Consider the following 26,404-nt stretch of genomic DNA (forward strand, 5'->3'; position numbering starts at 1 on the left):
TAAATGTATGTTTAAAAAACCCAAACCCCAAAGAAGTAAAAATAATAATAATAATAATAATTAAAAATTGAATACGATATTTGTAGACTATTTTGATAAATTGAACCCATGACCTGTAAATGATAATATGGATAATTGAAACAGTATGCTGATCCGTGAACACGTCTGGCTTAACACTCGTCTCGCACTAGGACCGCTCAGCCTCGTGTCAGCTGACGAGGGCAGCCACATATATGCGTCGCGAGCCTGTATGGCCCGCAGCTTTTTCAGCTTGTTGCGAAAACGGATGTTCCTGCCGTGACAGGCCCATGTCTGAAAACCCAGACAGACGGTCACATTTCACCAGAAAGTCAGCTTCACTCGAGTACGTCGGCGTAGAGAAAACAGGTAAAAAAAAACGCCTCTTTGTATCTAGAACTGGCTTACGAGCGTTAACGTCTCCGTGTCCCCTCGGGGGTTACGTGTTAGCGAGCCGTTTGATGTGTTAGCCAGTGTTATTTCTTTATCCGCAACAGCAGCGGAGCAAGATGGAGTGTGAGTGGAAGCCAGACGAGCAAGGACTTCAACAAATTTTACAGCTGCTGAAAGAGTCTCAGTCGCCAGACACGTCCACGCAGAGATCCGTCCAGCAAGTATCCTTTTTTTTGTTGTTGCTAAAGGCAGACGTGGATGTTGTTAGGTTAATAATGTCAGGGAGACTCAACAGGCTAAGCTAGCTAACACTAGCCGAGGTGGGTACCGTTATAAGCAGGTACGCAGGTGCTGCTGACCGCTCGGTGCTTATTGTCTTTAACAAGCTCAACGTGCTGCTAAGCTAAGCAGGCCGTGCCGTGCTGGATAACTCATGTCTAACCCGTTCATAACGCTAGAAACTGGTCTATTATGGCGAGGTTAATATCACAGTTAATACCAAACGTCGCATCTACCGGTAAGCTTGATCCAGCAGGTTAATCGCCTCCATACACACCCTCACTTTGCATTATTATGCTCCATCAAACTTAATTAAGTTAGCGGCCAATTCATGCTGCACTCATGTGTATCATCCTCAAGCTAATCTTCTGACAATACTGGACAGAGTGCTGTTCGGTTTAGCTTGAAATGAGGTTATAGCTAAACATTATATTAATGTTACACTTCAGCAGTGCATGTTTTTACAGGTGAAATGTCAAAGCAAGCAGAGGATTGTTTTTAAAAACTTGTGTTTAATGATGATGTAATGAAAATTGTGCTAATGATGGTAGAAAAGTGTTGTCATATTGGCTTTAATCATCTCTCTCTATTAACAAAACATTAGTCTCCCAAAAAAACTAAATATGTCTGGTTGTTTAGTTCAAGCAAACAAGTATTGTGATAATTATATAATGAATAATCTATTTATAATGTAGGAAACGTGTTATCTAATTGACATTAGAACATCAGTCTCTAAATGAAATGTCAGGGAATTAAAATGCAATTTATACACTTGACTTTTGTGTAAAGATCAAGATATAAAAGCATGAAATTACTGATAAATTAAATATTTGCTAAATGCACCAGCATGCAAAAATGTACAGTTCTCTGAGGACAGTGAAAAAATAGTAGAGCCTGACCGATAGTTGATTTTTGGGGGGCTGATAGTGACATTAGGTAGTTTAAAAAATCAGATACCAATATATCGGCCAATATACATACATTTTTTGCAGTGAATCCTCAACACACTAGTGACAAAGGTCTTAACAGAGGCAGTACTTACATACATCATTGCATTGAAACTGTAAACTTCACTGGGAATTTCCATAAATAAATTAGATTACTTCAGGCATTTTTTTTCTGAATTATAATCTCTAAAAATAAAAATGTTCATACTGTTGATAGGCCAGTATAGGCCAATAATGTCAGCCAATAGATATTTTGGTCATGCTTGAACAAAAAGTGTATTGTTCTACTGTAAAACGTCCTTCACTTATCAGATATCTTTGTCACACATGTTTGATAACCACATTTGAGAGATCATTGCCAAAAATGTGGGTACAGAAAAATATTGACCGATATATCACTTTTGGATTTTTTTACCCCCGAATGATGGTGTCAGCTTCGATCCCAAAAATCCATCATTGGTTCAAGCTCTAATTTAAGTGCATTATAAATCTGACCTATAGCTTCTGTGCAACACTATTTTGTACAAGTCACCACATACTTTTACACAAGAGAACAATTGTTAACTAATGCTCCATGTTGTCTGCTTGCATGCTGATCCTAAATGATTTACTTATGTAATGCTTCATATGCACTGCATCACTGACTCACAGACGAGCTGCTGTTGTATCCCTAAATACATCATCTGGCTGGGGACATGCAGTATATAGTCATATGATATATTTACGAACCCCTACAAATGTACACATACACAAAGCTATACTGTTACATTACACCACCACTTGGGCACACAAACTTCTGCTCTTTCTGCATTTCTTCAGACGAAAGAAATGCAATTATAACCATGTAACAGATTTTGGTGCTAATGTACTCACACCCTTTTAACACGCTCTACATCCAGTTAGCACCAGTTGTCTTCCTCAACCACCTTTCCCAGAGACTTGAGCAGCTCAACCAGTACCCAGACTTCAACAACTATTTGATATTTGTTCTGACAAAGTTAAAATCGGAAGGTAAGCTCCCATTCTGTCTGTTTCTGTCTGTCGTTTTGTTGTATGTGTACCGTGTTCCTCGATCATCCGATGGTAGTCGACAGCGTGAACATGTTATATTTATGTAACCGCTCAGTGACAGGTCTGTTTGGCCATGACTCGGCTGACCCGATGGCATCTTTGCCGCAGATGATGTGGCACTCAGAATATGGGTCACTCTAATTTTAAACCTAATTCCTGGCACCGCTCTTCTCTTGGCTTGACTGTCTGACCGAAATGTTAAGTGGTGTTAAGATATTGCTCTTAGCTGAGATGCAACAAGCCACAATTATTTAGAAATGAAGATAATAAGTTTTTTATTTAGTCTATTAGTTACCTATTTTTATATAATATATGTTGTTTTAAATAGTTTTTTTTTTGTATATAAATAGTATGAATGAATGCAATAAAATCCTGTGAGTAGTTAAGGAGCAAGTTACCAGCCCTCACGACACAGTAACCTTTGTCCTGACTCCACCAGTGTATTTGTGCTCAGATAAAATTCATTTATCTGTCTTTTCTCCACCCACCAAGATGAACCCACGCGCTCCCTGAGTGGGCTGATACTGAAGAACAATGTGAAAGCCCACTATCAGAACTTCCCTAATGGCGTGTCAGATTTCATCAAGAGCGAGTGCCTCCAAAACATCGGAGACTCGTCTCCCCTCATCCGGGCCACTGTGGGTAAGTTGCCTCCTCTGGGTCCACTGAATATGATGGCTAGCTTTTCAGCTGCCACGTGAAGTGTTCAGCCACCATGACTCACCTGTTCTTGTCCTTAGTGCTGTACTGTAGGACTTTTGGAAGCATTTTTTTGTGATGTACTTTGCATTATTTGTCCGCTGTTGTTCTCTGGTGGTGCAGATTGGCTTATTTGAATATATCAGATTTTATTAGTAGTTGCAGTAGATACAGACAAACCAGGTTAGCGGCTCTACAATTCTCTGTCAAATACTATCCTTCAATCTGGCCCCAGTTACTCACTGTTTTAATTGCTGCATTCAGTTTTACATGTGATGAACAAAACAAACATGCTGCATAACCAGTAAAACCACGCAGCCATTCTACCTTTCTTAAAACGATTTGTTTTCTATATTAAATTGATTAAATTGATTTTTTTGTGACGTTGCCAACTGAGTACATATCTGCATGAAGCATACCCGTTCATATTGATTATTAATAAGTAAATAGAGATGTTGAACATCTGCATTTGATTGTAATTTGTTTATGTTCTTAGATTTGTTTTGATCAGTATGAAAGCTGTGTGTGTGCATTCTTGATAGTCTTGCCACGCCAGTGTAACTGATAGTAAATCTTCTCCATGACAGGGATCCTCATCACCACCATCGCCTCCAAGGGAGAGCTACAAAACTGGCCAGAGCTTCTGCCTAAACTCTGCCTGCTGTTAGATTCTGAGGACTACAACACATGTGAGGTGAGGATGAACGCTGGAGATGTAGCTGGGATGTTTGCGATGATTGTGGGACTTGATTTTCTGCTAATTATTCAGCAGCTGCTGTATGGAGGGGTATCTTTTAGTCTCCATTCAGACTTGGGTTTTAGATTTTAATATTATTTAAAAAATCTTATTGTAATAATAGCAATATTCTGCCTTGTTGACATAATGACATACTGTTACGCACAGCAACAACAAGGCTGAAAGTGAAAGTTGGTTTCAAACGGGAGTGACTTCACTCATGTGGAAGTGTTTTGGATTAAAAAGATCATATGTACAACAAATTACGGTAAAATTTAAGAAGTGCAAGAAGACTGTAAGAAACAAATGGAGGTAGTAAAACAAACTTATTTCATCTCCTTAAGCAGGGAAGCACCCGGTTGAATACAAAGGGAGCCAGAAATCCTGCAAGGAGCGTATAGATACGATATACCCTTGATAGGCCAGTGTCAGCTCTGAATTCTGTTTGCCACCAGATTGTTGATAAAGAACAACAGATATTGTGACTTCTAAACCAAAGAGATTTCCCAGTATTTTGTCATACCATCAAGAATATTATCGCAAAAATACCATGAAATGTTATGATATTATTTTCGTCCATATCGCCCTACCCTAATCCAGACATGAATGCTTGTCTGTGGCATAGAAGATCTTATAAAATTGGATTAGAGAAATGCCATAGCATCAACAAAAATCTGCAATTCTGTCATAACATGAGAGATGACATTTGCATGTATCCAACAGTTTCTGCATCAGAGATATTAGATGACATTTGAAATCTGAAATAAATAAAATAACTTATGATAATGCTAACTAACATGGATATAAAATTGAACTGAATGCTGCTAGATGTATTCATGTTTTTCTCACCCTAAAGGGAACTGTCAGGATTTGTCCACATTTGAATGCTAAAAATGCATAAGTTTGACTATGATGCCTCCTGAATCCAAAACAGCTTAATCGGCAAGCTTTAAACCCAAAAATGAACTGGGAATGGCAAAACCAGTATCTGTATGGCAGCATCTTTTAAGGATTACAGTTGGCTTTATTTGGATATGTCGATAAAGAAATGTCTGTATAATTTGTTTAGCAGTAGCTTTTTGTCATAGCTGTGTGTCTGTGTGTGTGTGTGTGTGTGTGTGTGTGTGTGTGTGTGTGTGAGGGAGGGATTAAGCGCACAAACATTTGTGATCATATGTCATAGCACACTTGAGCCTTAAGTAAGCATGTCTGGGCACACAGCACTGGCTGCACGTCTGTTTTTTTGTTTATTTATTTATGGGGGAGAGGAAGGGTAGCTGGGTCAGCCATAAAGCAGCATCTGGATAGCATCCTGCTGGCCAGATGAGCTAAAGGCCGTCTCACAGCTGGAGCGGCAGCCACAACTACAGATTATTCAATGTGGAATCAGTTATTCTCTTTCTATCCTTTTTACCAGAAAACCATTATGACCTCATTTTCTGACTCGACGCACAACATCTCCTGGAATAGCTTAAATGATGTGCATCTGAGCAAAAACAACATAGTGTTGTTCTGTTTTATACTGCAAGTATGTCTTTTTCTCTATAGTCCGTTATTGTAAAATTTTTTTTACATTTCTTATTGCTCTACAGCATAATATTTATAATGAGCTCTTTAGAACTGCCACAATTAATAGATTCGTTTTCAACAAATAAATTAATCACCACCTATTTTGATGATGAATCAACTGAGGAAAAAAGGTCAATATTTTCTCATTTAAGCTTCTTAAATTAGATTTTGTACTCCTCTGTGGCAGTAAACTAAATATCTTTAAATTGTGGACAAAACAAGACAATTGAGGACGTCATCTTTGGCTTTTGGAAACACAAGCAGCCACTAAATGAGCCACTTAATTTCTCTTAATTTGTGTGTCTACATAGCTTGTGTGATTGTTTTCAAATTCTTATGTTTGTTTCTTATTTAATGCCTGCATTGTATTTTTATGTTCAGGAAAAGAAAATAATCCTTAGTCGCAGCGCTAGAACTCTTGATTACATTAAGTAGAAGTGCTTGATGTCATCAGTTTATGATGATATCAGCACCTCTGCAGACAAATCTTCCTTTGCAGCGACCACTAAAATTACTACACAGTAGCTTATAGTGGATGTTGAAGCATCTGATCTGTGTAATGGTGCCACACCCATACTTAGGCTCACATAAACTCCCTTCTCGTTAATATGCTGTCTGCTGCGTGTGCCTGTGACATCAGCCGCTATAGGGAAGTTGGATATATTACATTAGAGAACATGCACAGATTAAGTCGCATGTTAAACTGTCATGCTAAATTCTGCTGTGTTGAAGGGCATTTCAAATGTGTCCTGGCAGGATTACTCACCACCCCTTGCAGCAAGAATGTTCACATGATTTTCACTGAGCTGCACTATCTGAAATTTAAGGAAGAGGTGTGACAGAAAAAAAATGGCTCCCCCTGTAACACCACAGCCTGTCCCGCTTATAAAGCTCATTCAAGATGCTGCGATTTAGGTCAGCTATTTACTGCGGAGGATCTTGAAGTGTATGTGTGTACAAGGCTTACAGCGACCAAAAGTAGCAACTCCTCATAAGACTCACTATGGTTTTGAAAAGCAGCTTGGAGGCTGGAAAGCTTCTTAGTGTCTGATGTTGAAGATGGTTAAGTTTGTGCTGGATGACAAAAATGTCTTCTAATCTCGTGCTAAAGGTTGCAAAATATTTATTTAAAAGCTTTACGTATTTTTGGCTATTGATTGCCATGTTTATGTCTAGTGTTGTCAACTAGGGAAGCAAAGGTATTTTTGCACTGCCATAGGTCTTTTCATGCTTTTTCCATTAAGTGTTTTTGATACTATTAAAATCTGAGCCACCAGTATTTTCATTCATGTTTAAATGAATGTGATGAATTTTCCCGCTAATGTTGATGGAAGAAATGGTATTTGATTTAAACTGTTAAAAGAGATCACCTTGTTGTTTTTAAAGGGGCAATAAATATAAGTAATGCTGTTCTTTAGCACAAAACAACTGAAGTTTACGTGCAGGGAATCAAAGGGTTGTCAGTGCTGAGATTTATTGTAGATTTCCATAAACATCTATGTTATGCGTGATTATACTGCACCTGTTTACTTGTGACATTTTTGTCAGGTAAAACTAGGGCTGAATGATATGGCAAAAGAAAAAAAATTAAAAAATCATATATGAGTCACGATTTCTGTGAGAATGGTAATTTTTGCATTACATTTGCACTGAAAAATATTTCCATTACGAAAGGAGAATATGAAAAGTTGGCTGAGTCATCTCTGTAGCACCGCAGTGCATTTTAATAGTATGTTGTGAGACATTTTAATCAAAAAGAATAACTGCTCCTGCGATTTTGATATTGCACTTGGCCTTATTGCAATTTTTGTAATACTTAGTGCCATGTTCCACCTAGGACTGAACATTTAATCTGAGTGCTGCGGCATTCTCAAAGGTTTCATCTTGATCTATTGTGGCTTGTATTATACATCATTTGTACAATGCTTTGCACCAGAGCTAAAGGAATAAATATAATGTGAGGAGAATTTACAAATGCACTGAGATTTTAGCAGACTTAATGTCATTTGATGTGGACAATTAGTACTAGTTTTCATTTAGAATTTTCTTTTTAAATGGATGCCAGTGTCTGCAGATGTGCACCAACTAGGATGATTACTGTCTCCTCTACAGCAGACCTTGTTAATGTACTAGAGACAGCAAATGAACATGTCGTGCGAAACTCATTTTTGAAGGTGTTGACTGTTGCCATAGAGACGTCTAAATTGCCCACACCATTACTGCCACCTGCACTTTGATATCTATTTTGGGGATATATTTGGTGGCTGCCAGTGTACAGTTTCTGAGCTGTATGCACTTTGTAATCCAAGCAATGAAAACCATGTGTGATTACATGTTGGCCTTGGGCCATTTGATCAGGCTACATCAGTAAATCTTTGCAAGGTGATCCTCATCAGTCTGTTACTGAATTCTCTCTCACCCACACTAAGCTGATGTTTGGCAGAAAAAGAGCTTGCATAGTAGCTGTAGGCTTTCAGTAATGTGTTTGGGTAATTCATTGTCTTCTTTATATAACCTTTTTTAATAGTTGTCAATATATACAGCACTAGGACATGCATTTCTATAATATAGAAATGACTTAAACTAAGGCTGCAACTGACAATTGTTTTCATTCTTGTTTCTTCTGCTGATTATTTTAACAATTAATTGGTCTCTTGTTTAGTTTCAAAAGAATTAAAACTGTGAAAAGTGCTCATTACAATTTCCCAGAACCCTGTGACTTCAGATTGCTTTTTTTGTTCTATCAAAAGTCCAAAACCCAAGTACTCATCATATTTCATCAAAAATGACAAAGAAAAGCAGCAAATCCTCACAATTAAGAATTTAGAACCAGTAAATGTTTGACATTTTTGTTTGAAAAATGACTGAAATGATTACTTGATTGTCAAAATAGTTGGCAGTTAACTAACCACCAGTCTATAGCCATGCTAACATCAGGAGATGCAGCTGTACCATTGGTTCTGTCTTGTGGTTTAAGAGCAGCAGTTGTCGGAAGATCCCCCTGTGCAGCCACACTGTACCCCTCTCTGCACGCGCTATTAAAAGACACGAGCAGGTGTATTGGATGCCAAGTGTGATGATGGTGGATGGCTTTATATAGATTTTGCCTGCAAGCAGTTCTACTGTTTTGATAAACGGCAGTTAGAGAGTTGTTGCGATGGCGTTGTGAGGGTCAAGTTGAGGGCCGACAACCATGTATGAAAATGTTTTGTCACCTCGGCGCTTATTTGTATCCGTCTGAGTCTGAAAGAGCTGTTCAGTTGACTACATGCATACCTCTCTTTGCCCTGGCTTGCTGTTATCTGTCATGACATATATTCTTGCATCTAATGACCTTCCATAGCAGAACTCGAAGGGAGGATTACACTTTAGGAATCACTGGAATGCACGAAGGCCACTCCCATTTCTTTGCCCTTCTCTGTTGACACACCACAGTGGTAGCGGTCTCAAGTTGTGCTCCGTACATTATCACATGGTCATCACAAGTAATGATTGAGCTACATTTCAGCATCTGATGCGCCATGATTTATTCATTAATTTGACAAAAAGCATAAATGTGAAACCACAAAGGTGGTTTAACATCCATTTGAACATCCATTTGAATGAATTAAATACTGCTGCTGTAACAGTGCTATGACCTCATACTTCAACTAAAAAAATTCAGTGGATTTTTGCTTAGCTCAACCAGTATTTTAAGTGCTGTAAAGAAAATTATAAAATTCCATTGTGGACATTAATGGGCTAATATTGTTGATTTATCTGATGATTTAGTTTCTTACTGTGTCTATAAAATGTCAGGAAATATTCAAAATGTAATTCGTAATTTCCCAAAATCCAGGGTTCGTTATTCAGTGATATTAAATACAGAAAAGCAGCACATTTTATACAGTGTAGAAGCTGGAACAACCAGCTTTTTAGCATTTTTGCTTGAATAATGACCGCTTAATCAGTGATCAAAATAATTCCCAATTAATTTTGCTATCAATCGGCTATGCAATTAATAATTTCAACTCAATTTCCACAGTTATCTGACAGAAGTCTGTAGACAATTAAGTCAGCTAAATCTGGCATCATTCATGTTCATAAGTCCATTAAAGCTTGTGCTATTCAGCTACATCATGTCTACATCTCATATTTTAATCTAAACCTCAACAGCAGTAAGTCTATGCTTTAAATCCCCAAAGCGTCATGTATATTGTTTGTTTCACCCAAAACCTCTATAAGGAAATCTTCTTTTCAGGCTCTGAAACAGTGATGTTATTGTCTTGTTCATGTCACACTCCCCTGCAAGGTGAAAGTGACTCATCTGTATTCTAATGAGTTGCACTTGGTCTCCTCCTGTTTGTGACCTTGACACAGTCGCAGCCTCGCCCTCCTCGTCTCATCGCATCCCTTTTGGCTCCTTCGTGGTTTTTTTTGTTTTTTTTTTGAGACTGTTCTGTATCTGTCATCTCAAAGGAATGCTGGCATGGGAGCGGTTTCCATGGCAACACGTTTCAGACAGCGTCAGTATCCATGCTGCGCTTTTCTGTATCTGCCTTTCTGTGAGAGATGCTGAAGTCTGCAGCATACTGTGAACATGCATACTAACCATCAGTCGAGCAGCTAGTATGAAGAGAGAGGGGCGGGTGTGATTGTGTGTGTTCATGTGTGTGTGCATTTGTGTGTGCATTTGTGTGTGTGTGTGTGTGTGACTGCTTGCCAACCGTTTGAAGGTTATTAGAGCAGAAGTGGATGAATCCTATTGAAGATCATGGATGAGCACATTTTTGAGTTACAATCTGCAAAAACTGGAACGATATTCTCTATATGACCTTTCCTTATGTAAACACATGTTTACACTGTACCATGTGATATTACACTTAGCCAATAAAATATGAACATATATTAACAATATGTTGAGATTGTTCTGCAAAAATGTGATGTCAGAGAACAAAAGAAGCTAAACAGAAACCTAAAGGCATTCCTCCTCCACATCCCCCGTCTGTAGCTGCAGTGTAACCTGCTCTGAGGTTGGGTGGGGGTTGAGCAAAAAACGGAAGTTCCTTTTTAGAGATCTTTGAAATGGGGATGCGCAATATTGGATTTTTACCAATATATGCACATATTTGTTTCCCCCACCTATTTGCAGAGAATATTAAGTCTCTCCTGGAGTGGAATAAACATATCACCATGCCCGCTCTCGTCGTAATGGCCTACTGGCAGATGTAGACCAGAGTGCAGCCCGGGACTGGGACTTCTGTCTGAACCCGGTCAAGTCAGAGCGAGTAGTAACCTAGCCCGACCCGAACTCGACAGGCGTTCTCTTCCTGCCAGTTTACATTAATGTGACGAGACAAGACTGTGTATCATCTCAATTGCAACGACTCTCTGTACTTCCATGCCGATTTGTCAGGGTGTTTTTTTTTTATAGCTGGATCTAATTTGTTACATCTTAAAATATGAATGAGCACAGTGATAGTGACTTTTTCTCTACAGTTGCATTTCTAGTATAGATAAAATGGCAAAGAAAAAGCAGTGGATTTGTTAGTTAAGCAGTGCGTTTCAATTTTAAGGTCATGCAATTGTTACCATGGTTACAGCTTGCCTATTTATCCTGATTACAGAAATGTACAGATTACCATAAAAAAAATCATTGTTCCACGATCGTAGATCTAAAATTTTTACTTAATGTGAGTCAGACCATAACCTGCCAAACTGCCTGGTACAAATACTGGGTTAAAAAATCTGAGAATGTGATATTTCATTATATTCATCTGTTGTTTTTTTTCCCATTTTATTTTGTCCCTCAGGGAGCGTTTGGGGCCCTGCAGAAGATCTGTGAGGACTCTGCTGAGATCCTGGACAGTGACATGCTGGACCGTCCTCTGAACATCATGATCCCCAAGTTCTTGCAATTTTTCAAGCACAGCAGCCCAAAGATTAGGTACACCATTTTTTTTACTATAGTTATGCTTTTTCGTTGACTATAAATTACATCAAACTTGTTTGTTAGTTTGAGTCTTTCCAGTACTGCTTCCTTGGTTTTGAAGATCGATGTCATTTCAATTAAAGAGTTCACTATACTTATTTATTGTTGATACATGGTCATTGGTTTACTTTAGAGATTTTTCTGTCTGCTGCTTTCTAATGATATGAATTACAGCTTTAACATTTATTGTATTTTTTCGTAAGATCATGACCTATTTAAAGCTTTACATTTTAGCCCCACCTTCCCCTTTCCTATGATTCAGAACATTTTTATCTGCAACATATCTTGACTCATAAATGAATCATCTCCTAGTCAGTGTGTTTTATTCATGTAACAAAACAGACTAAATGTCATATAATTGTATGGTTGAAATATCAGCCTGTCGTAATGCAACAGGCCTGTTGACAGAAGACAACAGTTCCTCATAATTGTAGGTCAGATCAATGGCGACATAGCAAAGATGAAAACAGGGGCTGCTTTCATAGCGTTCGACATGTGAGGATGGAATGCTTGTGTTGCTCCTAACTGGTGGTTATTGTGTTGCAGGTCTCATGCCATCGCATGTGTTAATCAGTTCATCATCAGCAGGACTCAGGCTCTTATGCTGCACATCGACCCTTTCATCGAGGCAAGTCTGACTGCTCTTTGTTGTCTTGTCGTGTCACATAAATATGTACTATCTGAGAGACAGATGGTCTGTCTCCAGTGAGGATGACCTCCCTCCCTCAGGTCAATATCTCTCTCTAAGTAATTACTGCACTGACAGTTTGTCTGTGGTTTACCTCTCAACTTGTTGCTTTTGATTCCCTTTTAAAATCATTAAAAGCCCTTTAGAAGGTTCAAGTCATGATTGTTTTTTCTGAGCTTTTAAATCAGTTTTAAGAATCAAGTATTCCTATTTGTGTTCTATATATATGTTCAGGGCTTGCAAAGAGAGATACAGAACCTTTACTGAAAATAAAATGCTAGTTTGATATTTTACACAGGCTAACATTTGCTTATAATATTGTAACAAAATACCAGGAGGTTTTATGCTTTTAATAGCAACATGTACCACACTTAAAAGGTCAAGCAGGTAATAAAGAGGCAAGAGGGTGAAATACACAGTAGCAGAACAGCTACAGAGATAAGATTTCTACAGTAATGCCACATGGACACTTGTTACAAAACGTAAAGCAAAATACATTCAGAAAGTACATTCAAAAACATTTAATTTAATAAAATGTTGGCCCGAGATTGGAACTGGTCTTTGTACATATATCACAAGAAAATATACTGTGATATATTATTGCATTGACTTTGTCCCCAGCATTCTTTTTTCTTCTTGTACATACTTTGTATTTTACATGCCATGCAGTTATTAATTTTATTGTTCGTAGTTGTTGTTTCACACTGTGCTAAGAGGAAATTTGACCTTGGTCTTTTTGTCCTCTGTAGAACCTGTTTGCGCTGGCGACAGATGAGGAACCAGAAGTGAGGAAGAATGTGTGCAGAGCTCTCGTCATGCTACTGGAAGTTCGCCTGGACCGTCTCCTGCCACACATGCATAACATCATAGAGGTGAGTGAGTTTAAAGGGTTACGGGGTGTAGTGTTGTCAACATACTGGAATTTTTAACTTTGATGCAATACATTGAAAAATATCAATATTCAATACCATGTTCCATACTACGGGAACGTGGGAGTGGATTTTTAAGGCTTAGTTAAATACTGGTGCAATGTTGAAGAATGAATATATGTATTTGTCTTATAAGTCTTTTGATATTTTTCTTATTGTCAACAATTCTCATAAAAGACTTAAACAAATAATGACTTAATCCTTCAAACAAAAGTTGTCCGTCTTGCTGAAGACTGATACAGTATATCCCTTTGTGCCATAAACCGCCATTGTTGTTCATAAACAGCTAAAAACACATCAGTGAGCCACACTGTTGCCCTGGATGTCTTCATGTTCCTTTATGATGAACGCAAGTGCTGTAGTTTAGTTTTGAATTGCTCCCATACAAAAAATTGTGCCAGAACTTATAAGACATCTTTGATCAGGTGACTAGATAATGAAATGTTGCCACCTTCACTAGACAGAACCAGAAATATCTTTTGGTTAAACCTGTTATTATTTTATTAATGTAAATGGACTTAGTAGCAAAGTTAGAAAGTGTTGAGAGACAGATGCACTGTTTGTTTGGTTCTTTCGTGGGATGTGTTGAGAATAACAGAAATAGAATATCTCTTATTCTATGATATTAGACTCATCACACACTGATGACCCCCTGTGGATAGATGTTGTTATTGAGTGTCATATTTTAGAATGACATATTTGGTTTGTAAATTAAGAGCATAAGATTAAATTTCTCTTTTTAAATCTGTCTCAGTACATGCTGCAGAGGACTCAGGACCAAGATGAAAATGTTGCCTTGGAGGCCTGTGAGTTCTGGCTTACTCTGGCAGAGCAGCCAGTTTGTAAGGAGGTGCTGTGTGGACACCTCTCCCAGTAAGAACACACACACACACAGACACACACACACATACACAAATGTGCATACAGTACAGGCTGACACCCCGGTGCTAATATTGAAAGCTGTAGATTCATAGCAACCTTGGGAGTAAGTTAGTGCAAACCTTGTACCAGGATGTTATTCTTCTTCTTCACCTCAGGACGGCTGATTAAGAACCCTGGCCGTTGACCTCAGCTGTAACATCTGTCACCACACTGTCACATTAAACTGAGCCCACAGCAGGGATCAGATGTGAGCGATTGCCTGCTGGCTGTGACCTATCCTTGCCCTTTGTTCTCATCATTTTTCCTCTTGCTTCCTCTCCAGGCTCACTCCGGTGCTTGTCAATGGGATGAAGTACTCCGAGATTGACATTATCCTGCTCAAGGTCAGTTTATATAGCCCAATATTTGTACTTGCCAGTAAGACCATGAATTGCCCCATGACCCAGGGTGACTGTTTGATCAACCCATTTGTGCCAAAGACTGTATTTCGTTTGAAAAGGAAAAAATGCCAAAACATTTGTTCTGATTACTCTTAAGTCTTGAAATTTGGCACAGGCATACTTTTGGCAAGTATGTAAGAGTACAGCTTTGACATTTTTAGATCACATGAAAAATCACACTTTTCTCAATGGTCAGAGTCAGGAATTTAAAAAAAATGCTGAAATAGAGTTTGTCTTATTTAGAGAATATTTCTGGATATATGTTCCTATCTTTGATATTCAGTTATTATGAGTTCATAGATACAAAGTATTTTATTTTGCCCCTTTTGTTTTTTGAGATACAACCATATTTTTTCATACAATATTTAGTCTTTGGGAACATGGAAGTACTTTACGCACTTGACTGCAAGCATTTGTAGATGTTCTGGTATAAAATCATGCAGATTTTACTTGTATTCACTTTTACCGCCAATTTGTGTTTGTCATAATAATAATCATAATGTGGTTGCAACATTTGTATAATCATTTTTTTTTTTCATCCCCCACATTCGTCATCAGGGGGACATCGAGGAAGACGAAGCCATTCCAGACAATGAGCAGGACATCAGGCCACGCTTCCATCGCTCCCGCACAGTCGCCCAGCAGCATGAGGGCGACGGGATCGAGGATGACGAAGATGATGATGATGAATTGGATGATGATGATGATACTATCTCTGATTGGAACCTGCGTGAGTTCAGCGCCTGTGTAGATGGAGCTCTCTAGCTCTCCCACTGTTGCCTCTATATCATTATTAATGTCCCTTTTCATCATCTCCTGCTCTCTTTTAAAAAGAGCTGGGAACCATACAGTGTACTGATCACTTGTCTTGTGTGTGTATGTGTGTACTGTACCTGTAATGTCTGTATGTTTGTCCGCACACTTCTATGTTTGTATGTATGTCTCTTTGCGTTTCACCAAACATTAGGCAAGTGTTCAGCTGCAGCGTTGGACGTGTTGGCTAACGTTTTCAGGGACGACCTGCTGCTGCACATTCTGCCCCTCCTCAAAGAGCTGCTCTTCCATCCAGAGTGGGTAGTCAAAGAGTCTGGCATCCTAGTGCTGGGGGCTATAGCTGAAGGTAAGAAGGGAAAGAAAAAGAAGAAGTGTGGACAAAACGTAGGGAGTTCAGAGAATATGGAATCACTGTTTTTATCCGTATCTCCAGGCTGCATGCAGGGTATGATCCCATACCTGCCTGAGCTCATTCCTCATCTCGTCCAGTGTTTGTCTGATAAGAAAGCCCTGGTGCGTTCCATCACCTGCTGGACACTGAGCCGCTATGCCCACTGGGTTGTCAGCCAGCCGCCAGATACGTACCTAAAGCCTCTAATGACGGAGCTGCTCAAACGAATTCTGGATAGCAACAAGCGTGTGCAGGAGGCCGCTTGCAGGTGAGTAAGAAGTCATTTAACGGCACATTAGGAATCCTGTTGTGCAATTTGATTGTTGCTGTCCACACAATTTTTCCTTTGGGTGTTCAGATGCATCCAGATTTCTTCATGCCGTTCATAGCCACACATTGCCTACTGTATCATGTTTTCTTCCGTCTCCTCCTTTTGATCCCTCATGACCAGTGCCTTTGCCACTCTGGAGGAGGAGGCATGCACAGAGCTGGTGCCCTACCTGGCATTCATCCTGGACACACTGGTGTTTGCTTTCAGCAAGTACCAGCACAAGAATCTGCTCATTCTATACGACGCCATAGGAACACTTGCAGACTCAGTAGGGCACCATCTCAATAAACCAGTAAGTAGAACAGAAACATGGACTCATTTTCACTTCACATTTTAGATTTACGCTTTCTTTCTCATTTTCAATTTTGTAGTGCTAGTTGGGGTGATGTTATAGTTATAAGCCCATCACCAGAAGGTAAACAAGCATCAGCAAATCCACAATGCTTCCTAGAGTCGTTTGAATGTATGGATGAATGGATTAACCCTCTGAAACCCAAGCAGTTTCCTGGCATTTTTTTAAGACGATAATTGTAATTTTGGCTTTTTTTGTTGTTGAAAACATGCCTTTTAAAGTTAGCTGCGGGTTTTGGGAACTTTTGGTGTTCTGGGGGTTAACTGAAGTTATCATACTACTTGTTGGATACTGTGCAAAGACTTGTAAATTTGATCTGTGTTATTTGTTAGGAGTACATCCAGATGTTGATGCCTCCACTGATCCAGAAGTGGAACCAGCTGAAAGATGAAGACAAAGATCTCTTCCCTTTATTAGAAGTGAGTCTCTTATGTGCAGTCACTGCCTACGCAAATTGTTAGGTCGACAGTGAGTCAGTTCGAGCTCTATGATAAGAACATTGTACAGACAGAACGCTGACTGTATCCACCCCCTGCCTGCCTTCCTTAGTGTCTGTCGTCAGTAGCCACTGCCCTGCAGAGTGGATTCCTGCCCTACTGCGAGCCTGTGTACCAACGCTGCGTCAACCTGGTTCAGAAGACCCTTGCTCAGGCCATGGTGAGTGTGTAGGACCCTTAAATATGTACACAAACATACATGTACCAAAGGAGAAAATCTGAGCTGCTGAACCTCTACATTCTTGACCCTACCTCCTGTACAGCCAGCCTTAACATTCAGCTGATTTAATTAATATGTTTCTATTGACAATGGATCAAATGAATGTATTTTTTGAAAGGATTTGCTTGTGGTCACACAACCACAGAGAATTATCACCTGACTCTCAGCTCTATGGAGCTTTTAAGCCTCTTTCAGCTCATTGTTTTACTTTCATGACTCACAACTTAACTGTTTTGTTCAGTCTTGCACTCTCATCAACCTCCTTTCCAGATAAACCTGCTGTACACTACCTGCCACGCACCAAACAGATAACAGAGACAGAGTTAGCAACTAGCTGGTGAACATTGTGGAGCATTTAGCAACTAAAGAGCCAAATATTCCCTCAGGAATTTGTGGAGACAAATCCAAGCTAAAAGGAGATCAGATATAAGACTCCAAAATGTGAATGTTGCTTCCTGTCTTTTGTATGCTAAGACCTTTGCCATATCATCTTGGTGAATATACTGAATGTCATGGTTGTGTTTACAGCTGCTGCACTGCCCTCAAGTGGCCAAACAAAACAATCGCAGGCTTAATGTACAGGTGTACAAACAAACCTTTAGTCACAAACACAGTAGATGGATAATGTAGTTTCAGGATAAAGGGCTGACTTTTAGCTTCATAACTCAGTAATTATAATTTAATTATTTAGTAGTTATTCAAGTCGATTTAATTGAACTCTCATCCTCTTTTCTTTTTCTAGCTTCATCAGTCACAGCCAGACCAGTACGAAGCCCCTGACAAAGACTTCATGATCGTGGCTTTGGATCTTCTCAGCGGACTTGCTGAGGGCTTGGGAGGAACCATTGAGCAGCTGGTTGCCCGAAGCAACATCCTCACGCTCATGTACCAGTGCATGCAGGTGAAGAGCTGTCAAACATGCCACTTATCTGATAAACTGATAAAGTTTGCTTGCATTGTTCACCTTTTGTTGTTCTCTCGGTCTGTTCAGGATAAAATGCCAGAAGTGCGTCAGAGTTCTTTTGCTCTGCTGGGGGATCTGACCAAGGCGTGTTTCCAACACGTCAAACCCTGCATCGGTATGTACCGTGGGATTATCTGTGAAACACACTTTGTTAATATGTTGTTAGTCAGTTGCTAAATTGACTTGCTTTCCTTCTTCCAGCTGATTTTATGCCCATACTGGGTACAAATTTAAACCCAGAATTGATATCAGTGTGCAACAATGCAACATGGGCAATTGGAGAGATTTCTATACAAATGGGTGAGTGCTTCACAAATATTCCCAGTGTATATTTTGTTATCGCATCACAGAATAAACAGTCAACAGATTTCTTTCCATGGTTTCTTCCTGTTTCTACACCCTCAGGGCCTGAAATGCAGCCGTACATTGCCATGGTGCTACACCAGCTGGTGGAGATCATTAACAGACCCAATACCCCAAAGACTCTACTGGAGAACACAGGTACCACTCGGTGGCAGTGCTGAGCCAGCCAGCCAGCTTGCCACACACAGGGAGGTGCTCACACACTCAGGTCCATTCAGTCAGGATTCACCACACTCATTAGGGTGCCTGTCCTGCCCTTTAATCTCTATCCAAAAACCCTTCCCAAGCCATGAGCCTTACAGGTTTCGCTGGTTTCACCAAAGCACGCAAAATATTTCAGCTATTGATTTGCAATCTGGCAGCCAGGCCTGTAAACGGAGATAAAAGAAAACGAAACCCTGGTGTGAAATTCTTGACACTCTTGAATCGAGCGAGCCATGTAAGTGCCCAGTCTTGGTATTAACTCATGTGGACTGACTGTGCACCATCAGGTGAGGTAGAATACTGAAAATGCAAAGATCAGGCAGTGTGTGAGATAGATAGGTAAGTTCACAGCCTCACATAGTTAGCTGTCAGACATTTTCTCAACACTTAAACAGTAACTGCTCATAAATGATGGAGAGAACACCTAAACTGACTAGAAGCAGGGCACCTTAGCCTAGAACATTAAAAAGAGAAGGTTACACTGTGCTCTTGTTTTTAGAAATCTAATTGGAAACATCAAACAGAGCATCTCATCAAAAACACGCATGCAAGGGTGAAGTGTAACCTGCCTAAATGAAAGAAAATCTAGGGACTCTGTAGATGTGTTCCTGTTTGTTTGCTGTCAGTTTATTTGTTGCTTTTATTTACTGTTCTTTAAATGTGGATGCATATCTGCCAATAGATGTTAAATGTTGTTAAGAATGGCCAATGTTTGATGCAGGATACATGATAATCGTAATAGTGTCATGCCAAGTTTCATTAGAATTTATTGATGTTTGCATTTGTTGCATGTTTGTAGTATATTAAATGAAAACACGAAACTGAACCAATGAATACAAAATTAATTGACAAAATCAGATGTTTTGGTCCTGTGTAACTCTCATGTTTGTTATAAGAGAACCAGTTTATCACTGGGGCTAAATTTAAACGGGCAGCCACGTAACACCACCGTCAGTTAAAGGGTGGGAGTGGCAGTGAATTGTTGGAGAGTGCATGGCAACACTTTGCAGTTTGTCTTGGATCAGCTTATCCTGCACTGAACTTTATTCTAATGAGCATACCATCTGCTTTCTGCATGTGTCATTGGACTGTTCATAAATGCCTGTTTGTTAATGAGAATGTTGCATAGTTTTGTGTCTTTTAAACTTAGGTCCTCCCTCCTCTCTGCCTCATAAGAACCTGCTGTGCTGGATTCTAGTCTCCCTCCATGTAGTTGGCTTGGAGTAATCTGTCATTTCCTTTCAAAAGATCAAAAAAAAAAGACAACATTTCTGTTTCTTATGTAAAAATTAACATTTGTGAGTTTAAGGGAGAAATCTCTGTAAGCCCAAGTGAACTGCATACACATGATGCACCTTAGCTAGCCTGTGTCTTGCCATTGAGACCCACATTTTTAAAATCAAGCTAATGATTTCTAATCATAGATTTGGATGTTCGATCCATATGATTTCTGAAAGCAGATGCCATTGTTTGCCTTTTTCTATGAATGTCCTGTCAAAGTTGTCAATGTGTTCTCCCTTAAACGTGTTGTATGTTTTTTATTTTTTTTAGAGTGTCACATTTTACATTCCTCCCCCATGACTGAGGGGGCAGTGATAATCAACGCTAGTGAACTCTTCTATTTATTATCATACACAGATTCTGTTGATTTATGTCTCTGAGTTGTTTGTTTTTTCTTTATTTTTCTCCTCCCCTCCTCATTGCTCATGTCTTGGTTGGCGTTTGGTGGTGTGTAACCGTGATTGCGTTACCTTAGCAATAACAATTGGTCGTCTTGGTTACGTTTGTCCTCAAGAGGTGGCACCCATGCTACAGCAGTTTATAAGACCCTGGTGTGTATTATTCAATCTTTTATTTAATTCATCTTCTCTCTGCTTTTCCTCCTATCTTTCTCGTCTGTCTTCCTGTCGCTCCCTTTCTCTCCCCTGTTGCTCTCCTCTCCTCACTTTTCCTTCTCAAAAGAAGTCTTTTCAGTTGGTTTTGTTTTTTCTTATCAGTTTGTAATCATTGCCAACCATGTGACTAACCCTGTCCTCTTTTAGGTCCTACTTGTGATTTTTGTTTTTTGCCTCAGTAGCACCTTCATGTATTATACATTAATTTGTTTAATTTCTAGTCTTTTGTCATTGTTAATTGTCGCTAACCTAAAAGATGCATGGGATCAGATTTGTCACATGCCTGCTGGTTCAACGACAGAGAAAGGATGCTGCAAAAGAGCATTCCTAAATCCCTTTCTCATTGAGTAGTCACCCCAGCTGCATGTGCCTGTCCCAAAAAACGACTCCAAACCTTCTCTAGTCGATCCTTCCAAAAAGTAATGTTATTTTCAAGGTGCTATAGATGAGGTTTTGCTCAACACACTGCTCATAGACAAAAAAAGTGAAGTCATAAGAGCTCGGAGAAGTTTTGTTAAAAGTAAAAATGTTTTGTTTTTATTTTAATCTGTTTTGTGTGCATGCTTGACTTGTTGTGGTTATCTCTCAGCTCATGATAGACACAATTTTCTCCTCACATAGATGTATACATAGAGTTTTATGTATTTACTGATAAGGAATACAAGTATTGATTATGATAAGAAAACACCTAAACACTACATTTGTATTAAAGATGGAAATAGGCTATAATATTAAAGGTATTTGCAGTAGTCATTCATATAATAGTGCCAGTTTGTAGATTTAGTCTCTAAGGTTGTAACTTGATATGTCTGATGTTAAATCTGGTCGTCCCTGTTGTCAGGTGCACCTCTCTACGAAATATAAGAGACAATGAGGAGAAAGACTCTGCATTCAGAGGAATTTGCACTATGATCAGTGTAAATCCAGGTGGTGTAGTGCAGGTGAGGCCCAGCAATACGATTGGTAGCGTGGTCATTATATTGTCACTTGCTCCCCAACTTGAAATGTTGCCTCACCTCTCTTCTCTGGAACAGGATTTTATATTCTTCTGTGACGCAGTGGCCTCCTGGGTAAATCCAAAGGATGATCTCAGAGACATGTTCTGCAAGGTAAACGCTGACAATTGCTGTTTTTTAAATATAAGCTGCTAAATTGCACTGGATTCAATCACAATAAGATTGAGTACAATTTCAGCAAAATGAAATGACTGTTAAAACGTATCCAACTTTAACCTCATGATCTTAGAAGAAGATTTGCTCACTCTCATCCGTTCTGTCCCCTTGTGGCCAAACAAAGGGATGGCAGTGTCTGATAATAAACTCGTCATGCACCAGATCTATTTTGAAAGGCAGCACCTCATTATAACTTGGTATGAACTTGTCCGGGTGTTTCATTTCAGATCCTTCACGGGTTTAAGAACCAGGTGGGCGAGGAAAACTGGAGGCGCTTCTCAGATCAGTTCCCCATGCCACTGAAGGAACGGCTGGCAACCTTCTACGGGGTGTAACTGTTCCCACAGCAGTGTGCCTCATCACTGGGGTCAGTTTCTTCTCCGATATCATTTACTGTTTAGAAAATATGTGGAAAAGCGTGTTAGTTTCAGTCTTTGTTTATTTTATTAACACAGTATATACATACACATTTTTTGCAATGGTCCCTCTAATGTGGTTATTAAACACTTGTGAAAAAGACACGTAGATAATGGACATAGGACATTTTACAGTTTACCAAAAAATGTTATTGTCCAAAATGACATCAGAGCACTGAAAGAATGAACTTCAGTGGGAATTTAATAATTAAAGATTAGCTCAAGCATTTCTTCTGCATTATATATCTGTTTAAAAAAGGTTTCATTATAGGCTCTTCTCTTCTATAAACTTAGAATCAGATTGGTTCTTGGTTGAGCTTTAAATCTAAACATTTTACCCAATAGAATATTTCTATTTTATATCTGGGGACAATTTTCTTCCAAAGGTTGCAAGCAAACTCCGACACATAGTCTGACTTACGAAAATACATTTATGTGCAACTTTTCTGTACTAAGTACTAACAAGGTTCTGAAATGTTGCAAATAAATGTATTTTTGCAATAGAAATAGTTGCGGGAAGTATTTTTTCTGTTTTGACGATATACATCCAGAATCAGGAACATCATGTTTAACGGTGTAAATTTAAAATGAATATTGAGTGGCCTGTTCCACTTTCGAATGTTGGTCCAACTGGACTTGGAACATATATAGACAATAGAAAAAAGATGCGATTGATCTTCCTCTTCCTCATTGAAAAAAAATCTACATAATGGTGAAGTTGTTTTTAGTAGCTGTGATTTTTGTTGCTCCAGTCGCCGATATAAAGGAACTGTTGCTGAATGGTTGTGTCATATTCTAATGAGGCCTCTCTCTCTCTCTCTCTGTGCAGGTCATTCACTACGGGAGACAACATAGGGAACCTCTTTTACCCAGGGAACATGTTACCCTTTACTAGGGGGGTAGGGTCTGCCTGCTGAGGGGAGGGAAGGGGTGTGGACCCCTCCCCGACCTGACGGACGGGGTGGGAGGGAGGTGGTAGCTGCGGCGCTCACTGCCCCCATGCACAGGCAACGGGGGGCAAAGGGGCTGGCAGAACAACCTTATCATGGGAGGAAAATTCATCCAATCACATCTCAATCAGAAAATGAAACCGATCACCTTTTTCTCTCCATTTTATTCCCCAAACATGTTGTTTTTATTTACCTGAACTACTGAAAAGAAATGTACGCAAGTATGGAGAAAAACTTTGCGAGCACTGACTCTTCCATTTGCTTAGATGAGGAGTTTGCACATGTTGAAAGGATTGTGCAGGAAATGGTCTTCAGAGCTGACCTGCATTTATAATCATGTCAGCCAAGTAAATGGCATGTGTTAGCTCTCATCACAACTGAATTCCACCAATAGAAGAAGAAGTTAAAGGTTTGTCAAGAGAAATATTCTCTTAATACAAAGATAGGTTCAAACTAAAGGATAGCAGCTGATGCTAAGAATGCATCTTATTGGATTTTATACTGCTGCATATCACCAAGAATAAGTTATCACCTTTAGAGTCATCAGATTATTTCCTATTTTTTAGCAGGGCAAAGGCTGTTAACTATGTCACTGGAGAGCACAAGATTTACGTTTAAAGAGCAGCTTTTCTGGGAATAGGTAGCATGCTTGTATCGTTGTGAAAAGCTGTGGAACATTAGTGATGTGTGTTGCATTTGACAGCTGTCATTGCCCTGTGATAAGGTTCTTCTTTGACCTTGTAATTTATCTATTTACAGTACTTTTGTTTCCTCTACCAGAGAATTACTACAGCAATCAGCTGTAACGTAGCATGACTGGGTTAACACGCCGAACTTAGGAAGTGTGTAAAAATCTTGGCTGTGATGTACCGTCGGAGTGAATCTCCCAGTTTGGTCTTGTGGGTGTGAATGTTGACGTGGACATTCATCAACAAGCATAGCGAAGCTTTAGATGCTTACAATCCTTTATATTGTCTGAGCCTCATGAAGGAGAAGTGAAGGAGAGACACCGTGACACGAATCCTGTCTTAGTGATTTTTGTGACTTTGGCTGTCAGAACCACGCAGTCCATCGGATGAATGTTGAATATGTTTATTTCTCAATGTACTGAAGTTTTCTTTGTTTTCCTTGGGTGTTTGGCTTCTTGTGCTAAAAGCATGATCTTGAGGATGACTGTATAATGTTTTGGGTGGTTGTGTATTGTGGGGTACTTGGATGCTTTCATCTCTTGCATGTTGGTGGCCCCTCACACCCCAACATATAGTGGGAAGAGGATTATGGGAGGGAGGGGAGCTTCAATTAAACTAAAGGTTTAACAAGTACATAGTAAACATTTATGTATCGCAACACTGGGACTTTTATAATTTCACATTTTCTTGCTGGAGTGTTCGCCCTAAACTTTTCCCCCATAGCTGGATGTATAGTTTTTAAATACTGTGAAACTACAACAATGTTATTGTCTCTGGTTGTTTTGCGCTGTTATATTTTATAAAGTGTGTAAGTGTTTAAGTTACAGATAGCCTGAATGTATTCCATGATGGGTTCAGAGAGATGGGATGATTTTTTCTTTCTTTTTCTTTTATTGTTTTGTTTTTTTATGCCCAGCCAGTCATTTTCCTCTGCTGGCCAGAGTAATAACTGCAGTATTTTAATGGCATGCACTCAAAATTTAAATCGCAAAGTGCTTAAAATTAACATTGTAGCCAAACCCCTTAAGAATATGACCTTAGTGTTAATTGCTGCTAAAATGTATTTACCTAATGCAATAAGTCTCTTGATGCAATGGGGTGATTATTAGATTGTGAAAGTAGTTTAATGTGTTAGATAAACTTTCACAATATTAAATATGTAACAACACTCTTAGATTTAACATTAATAAAATAAACAGTGGTGAATTTAAGACATCATGGAATACAGAGGCAAAGACTTGTATGTGCCACATCATTTTGTGTTTTGATGTGATTTTGTCTGTCACATTCCAGCTGTTTGGCATGCAAAAAACGGAGTAATCACGGCTTGATGGGGTGTGTGTTCACAGTCCTGTTATTCTTTCACTGAAAGAGTGTAGGTCTATAAAACACACACATAGAACACAGTCCCACCATTACTGTGCTGTATTTCTGACTCGACTGCTGCTATACATCGTAGTTGTGTTTCACTACTTGAATATGTGTTTTCTATGTGTTAACCTCAGGTCGTCTGTGTTCAGTGTTATTTGTCATCATTTCCCTAATGTGTATGCCTTTATGCATCTCCTCTCAACAACTAAAGATTAGTAAAATGATCGCCCTACATATTAGAAATGGATTACCATGGGTGTAAATTGACATTAATGTTATTTGTGAAACACTGCTAGCTGTCAAATGTGATTACAATTGCAAGGCAGGGGGGGAGAATAAAATGGTAACTTGCACATACTTAATGTGCTTTCTGTCAAAAGTGATTGTTATCAGACTACAGTAAATACTTAGTGTAATGTGTACACATTGCCTTGAGAGTAAATACTTTGAGGTTTTGTTGGTAGTTTGCAATAGATATACAGTATACTGTATCTGGAGAAACAGGTAATGCCTAATTTAAAAGCAAAGAAATAGGTTGACAATTTATAAACATATTGTTACAAACATAATGTTTGACTTTCTATGAAGCTTTATCTAAAATTTGTATTTTATAAAGCACCCACCAATATTAAGGAATGTCTAGTCAAAGAACTCCTGTATTCTCATTTAGCCTTCGATCTTGATTAGACTATCTGCCTTCATCTTTTTTGCTAGTAAAAGCAAAAACATCATTTTGATAGACATGGTTTGATTTTTTCTTTTTTTTTAATGAGCTGCTGAATTTAAAAAAAAAAGTAATACTTTTGGGGCCACCAAATATTTTGGATCATGCAAAGAATCTATATTGTACTGTAGTAATTTTGTAATATTTGTAAGATGATATAGTGGATGTGACTGGTTACCATTGCTTGAATCTGTACATTGTTCCAATAAATTGTTTACATTATTACGGCCCTTTGTCTTGTGTTTTCTCAAGCTTTGCAGAGCATTTTTCCCTGCTGCACAATATTAACATGCAAGGAAACGGAGGAATGTAGAGACTCTGATGTTAAGTACCACATCTGTCAAGTCTTCCTGGTTACTGTCATCGCCTACATCTTTTATCAGTTCTGACGGTAGCTTGGCTCAGCTCACCTGACCGGCTTCAGATTCCAGTTTTAGATTTTTGTGTTGCATTTGACTTTGCATAGTTA

At 39.0% G+C, this 26,404-nt stretch overlaps 1 protein-coding gene across 3 annotated transcripts; it reads left to right on the plus strand.

Moving 5' to 3' along the window:
- The first annotated feature begins 281 nt into the window (after positions 1-281).
- Positions 282-26,157, plus strand: tnpo1 (transportin 1). 3 transcript variants are annotated; one of them, XM_073478234.1, is made up of 25 exons: positions 282-387; positions 516-632; positions 2,573-2,648; positions 3,201-3,350; positions 3,995-4,101; positions 11,505-11,638; positions 12,230-12,311; positions 13,121-13,243; positions 14,055-14,173; positions 14,505-14,565; positions 15,181-15,352; positions 15,590-15,742; positions 15,830-16,055; positions 16,239-16,410; positions 16,803-16,889; positions 17,020-17,127; positions 17,930-18,088; positions 18,179-18,266; positions 18,353-18,451; positions 18,557-18,652; positions 20,475-20,550; positions 21,455-21,554; positions 21,648-21,722; positions 22,013-22,152; positions 23,031-26,157. In XM_073478234.1, exons 2-24 carry the CDS (start codon positions 528-530, stop codon positions 22,118-22,120), a joined length of 2,676 nt encoding a protein of 891 aa, XP_073334335.1. In that variant the 5' UTR covers positions 282-387; positions 516-527; the 3' UTR covers positions 22,121-22,152; positions 23,031-26,157. The 3 variants fall into 3 exon arrangements, with proteins under 3 accessions (XP_073334335.1, XP_073334333.1, XP_073334334.1); XM_073478232.1 differs by having other exon boundaries at positions 18,353-18,652; XM_073478233.1 differs by having other exon boundaries at positions 519-632; positions 18,353-18,652.
- Positions 26,158-26,404: the final 247 nt, after the last annotated feature.

This window comes from Pagrus major, chromosome 12 (genome assembly GCF_040436345.1).
Source record: "Pagrus major chromosome 12, Pma_NU_1.0".
Classification (NCBI taxonomy): Eukaryota; Metazoa; Chordata; class Actinopteri; order Spariformes; family Sparidae; genus Pagrus; species Pagrus major.

Excerpts from the sequence above, each read along its gene's own strand:
- tnpo1 (XM_073478232.1), top strand. The coding sequence starts at position 528 with ATGGAGTGTGAGTGGAAGCCAGACGAGCAAGGACTTCAACAAATTTTA. Across the intron at positions 15,353-15,589 it reads TATCTCTGATTGGAACCTGC|GCAAGTGTTCAGCTGCAGCG; the intron begins GTGAGTTCAGCG and ends ACCAAACATTAG. Across the intron at positions 18,653-20,474 it reads GACTCTACTGGAGAACACAG|CAATAACAATTGGTCGTCTT; the intron begins GTACCACTCGGT and ends GCGTTACCTTAG.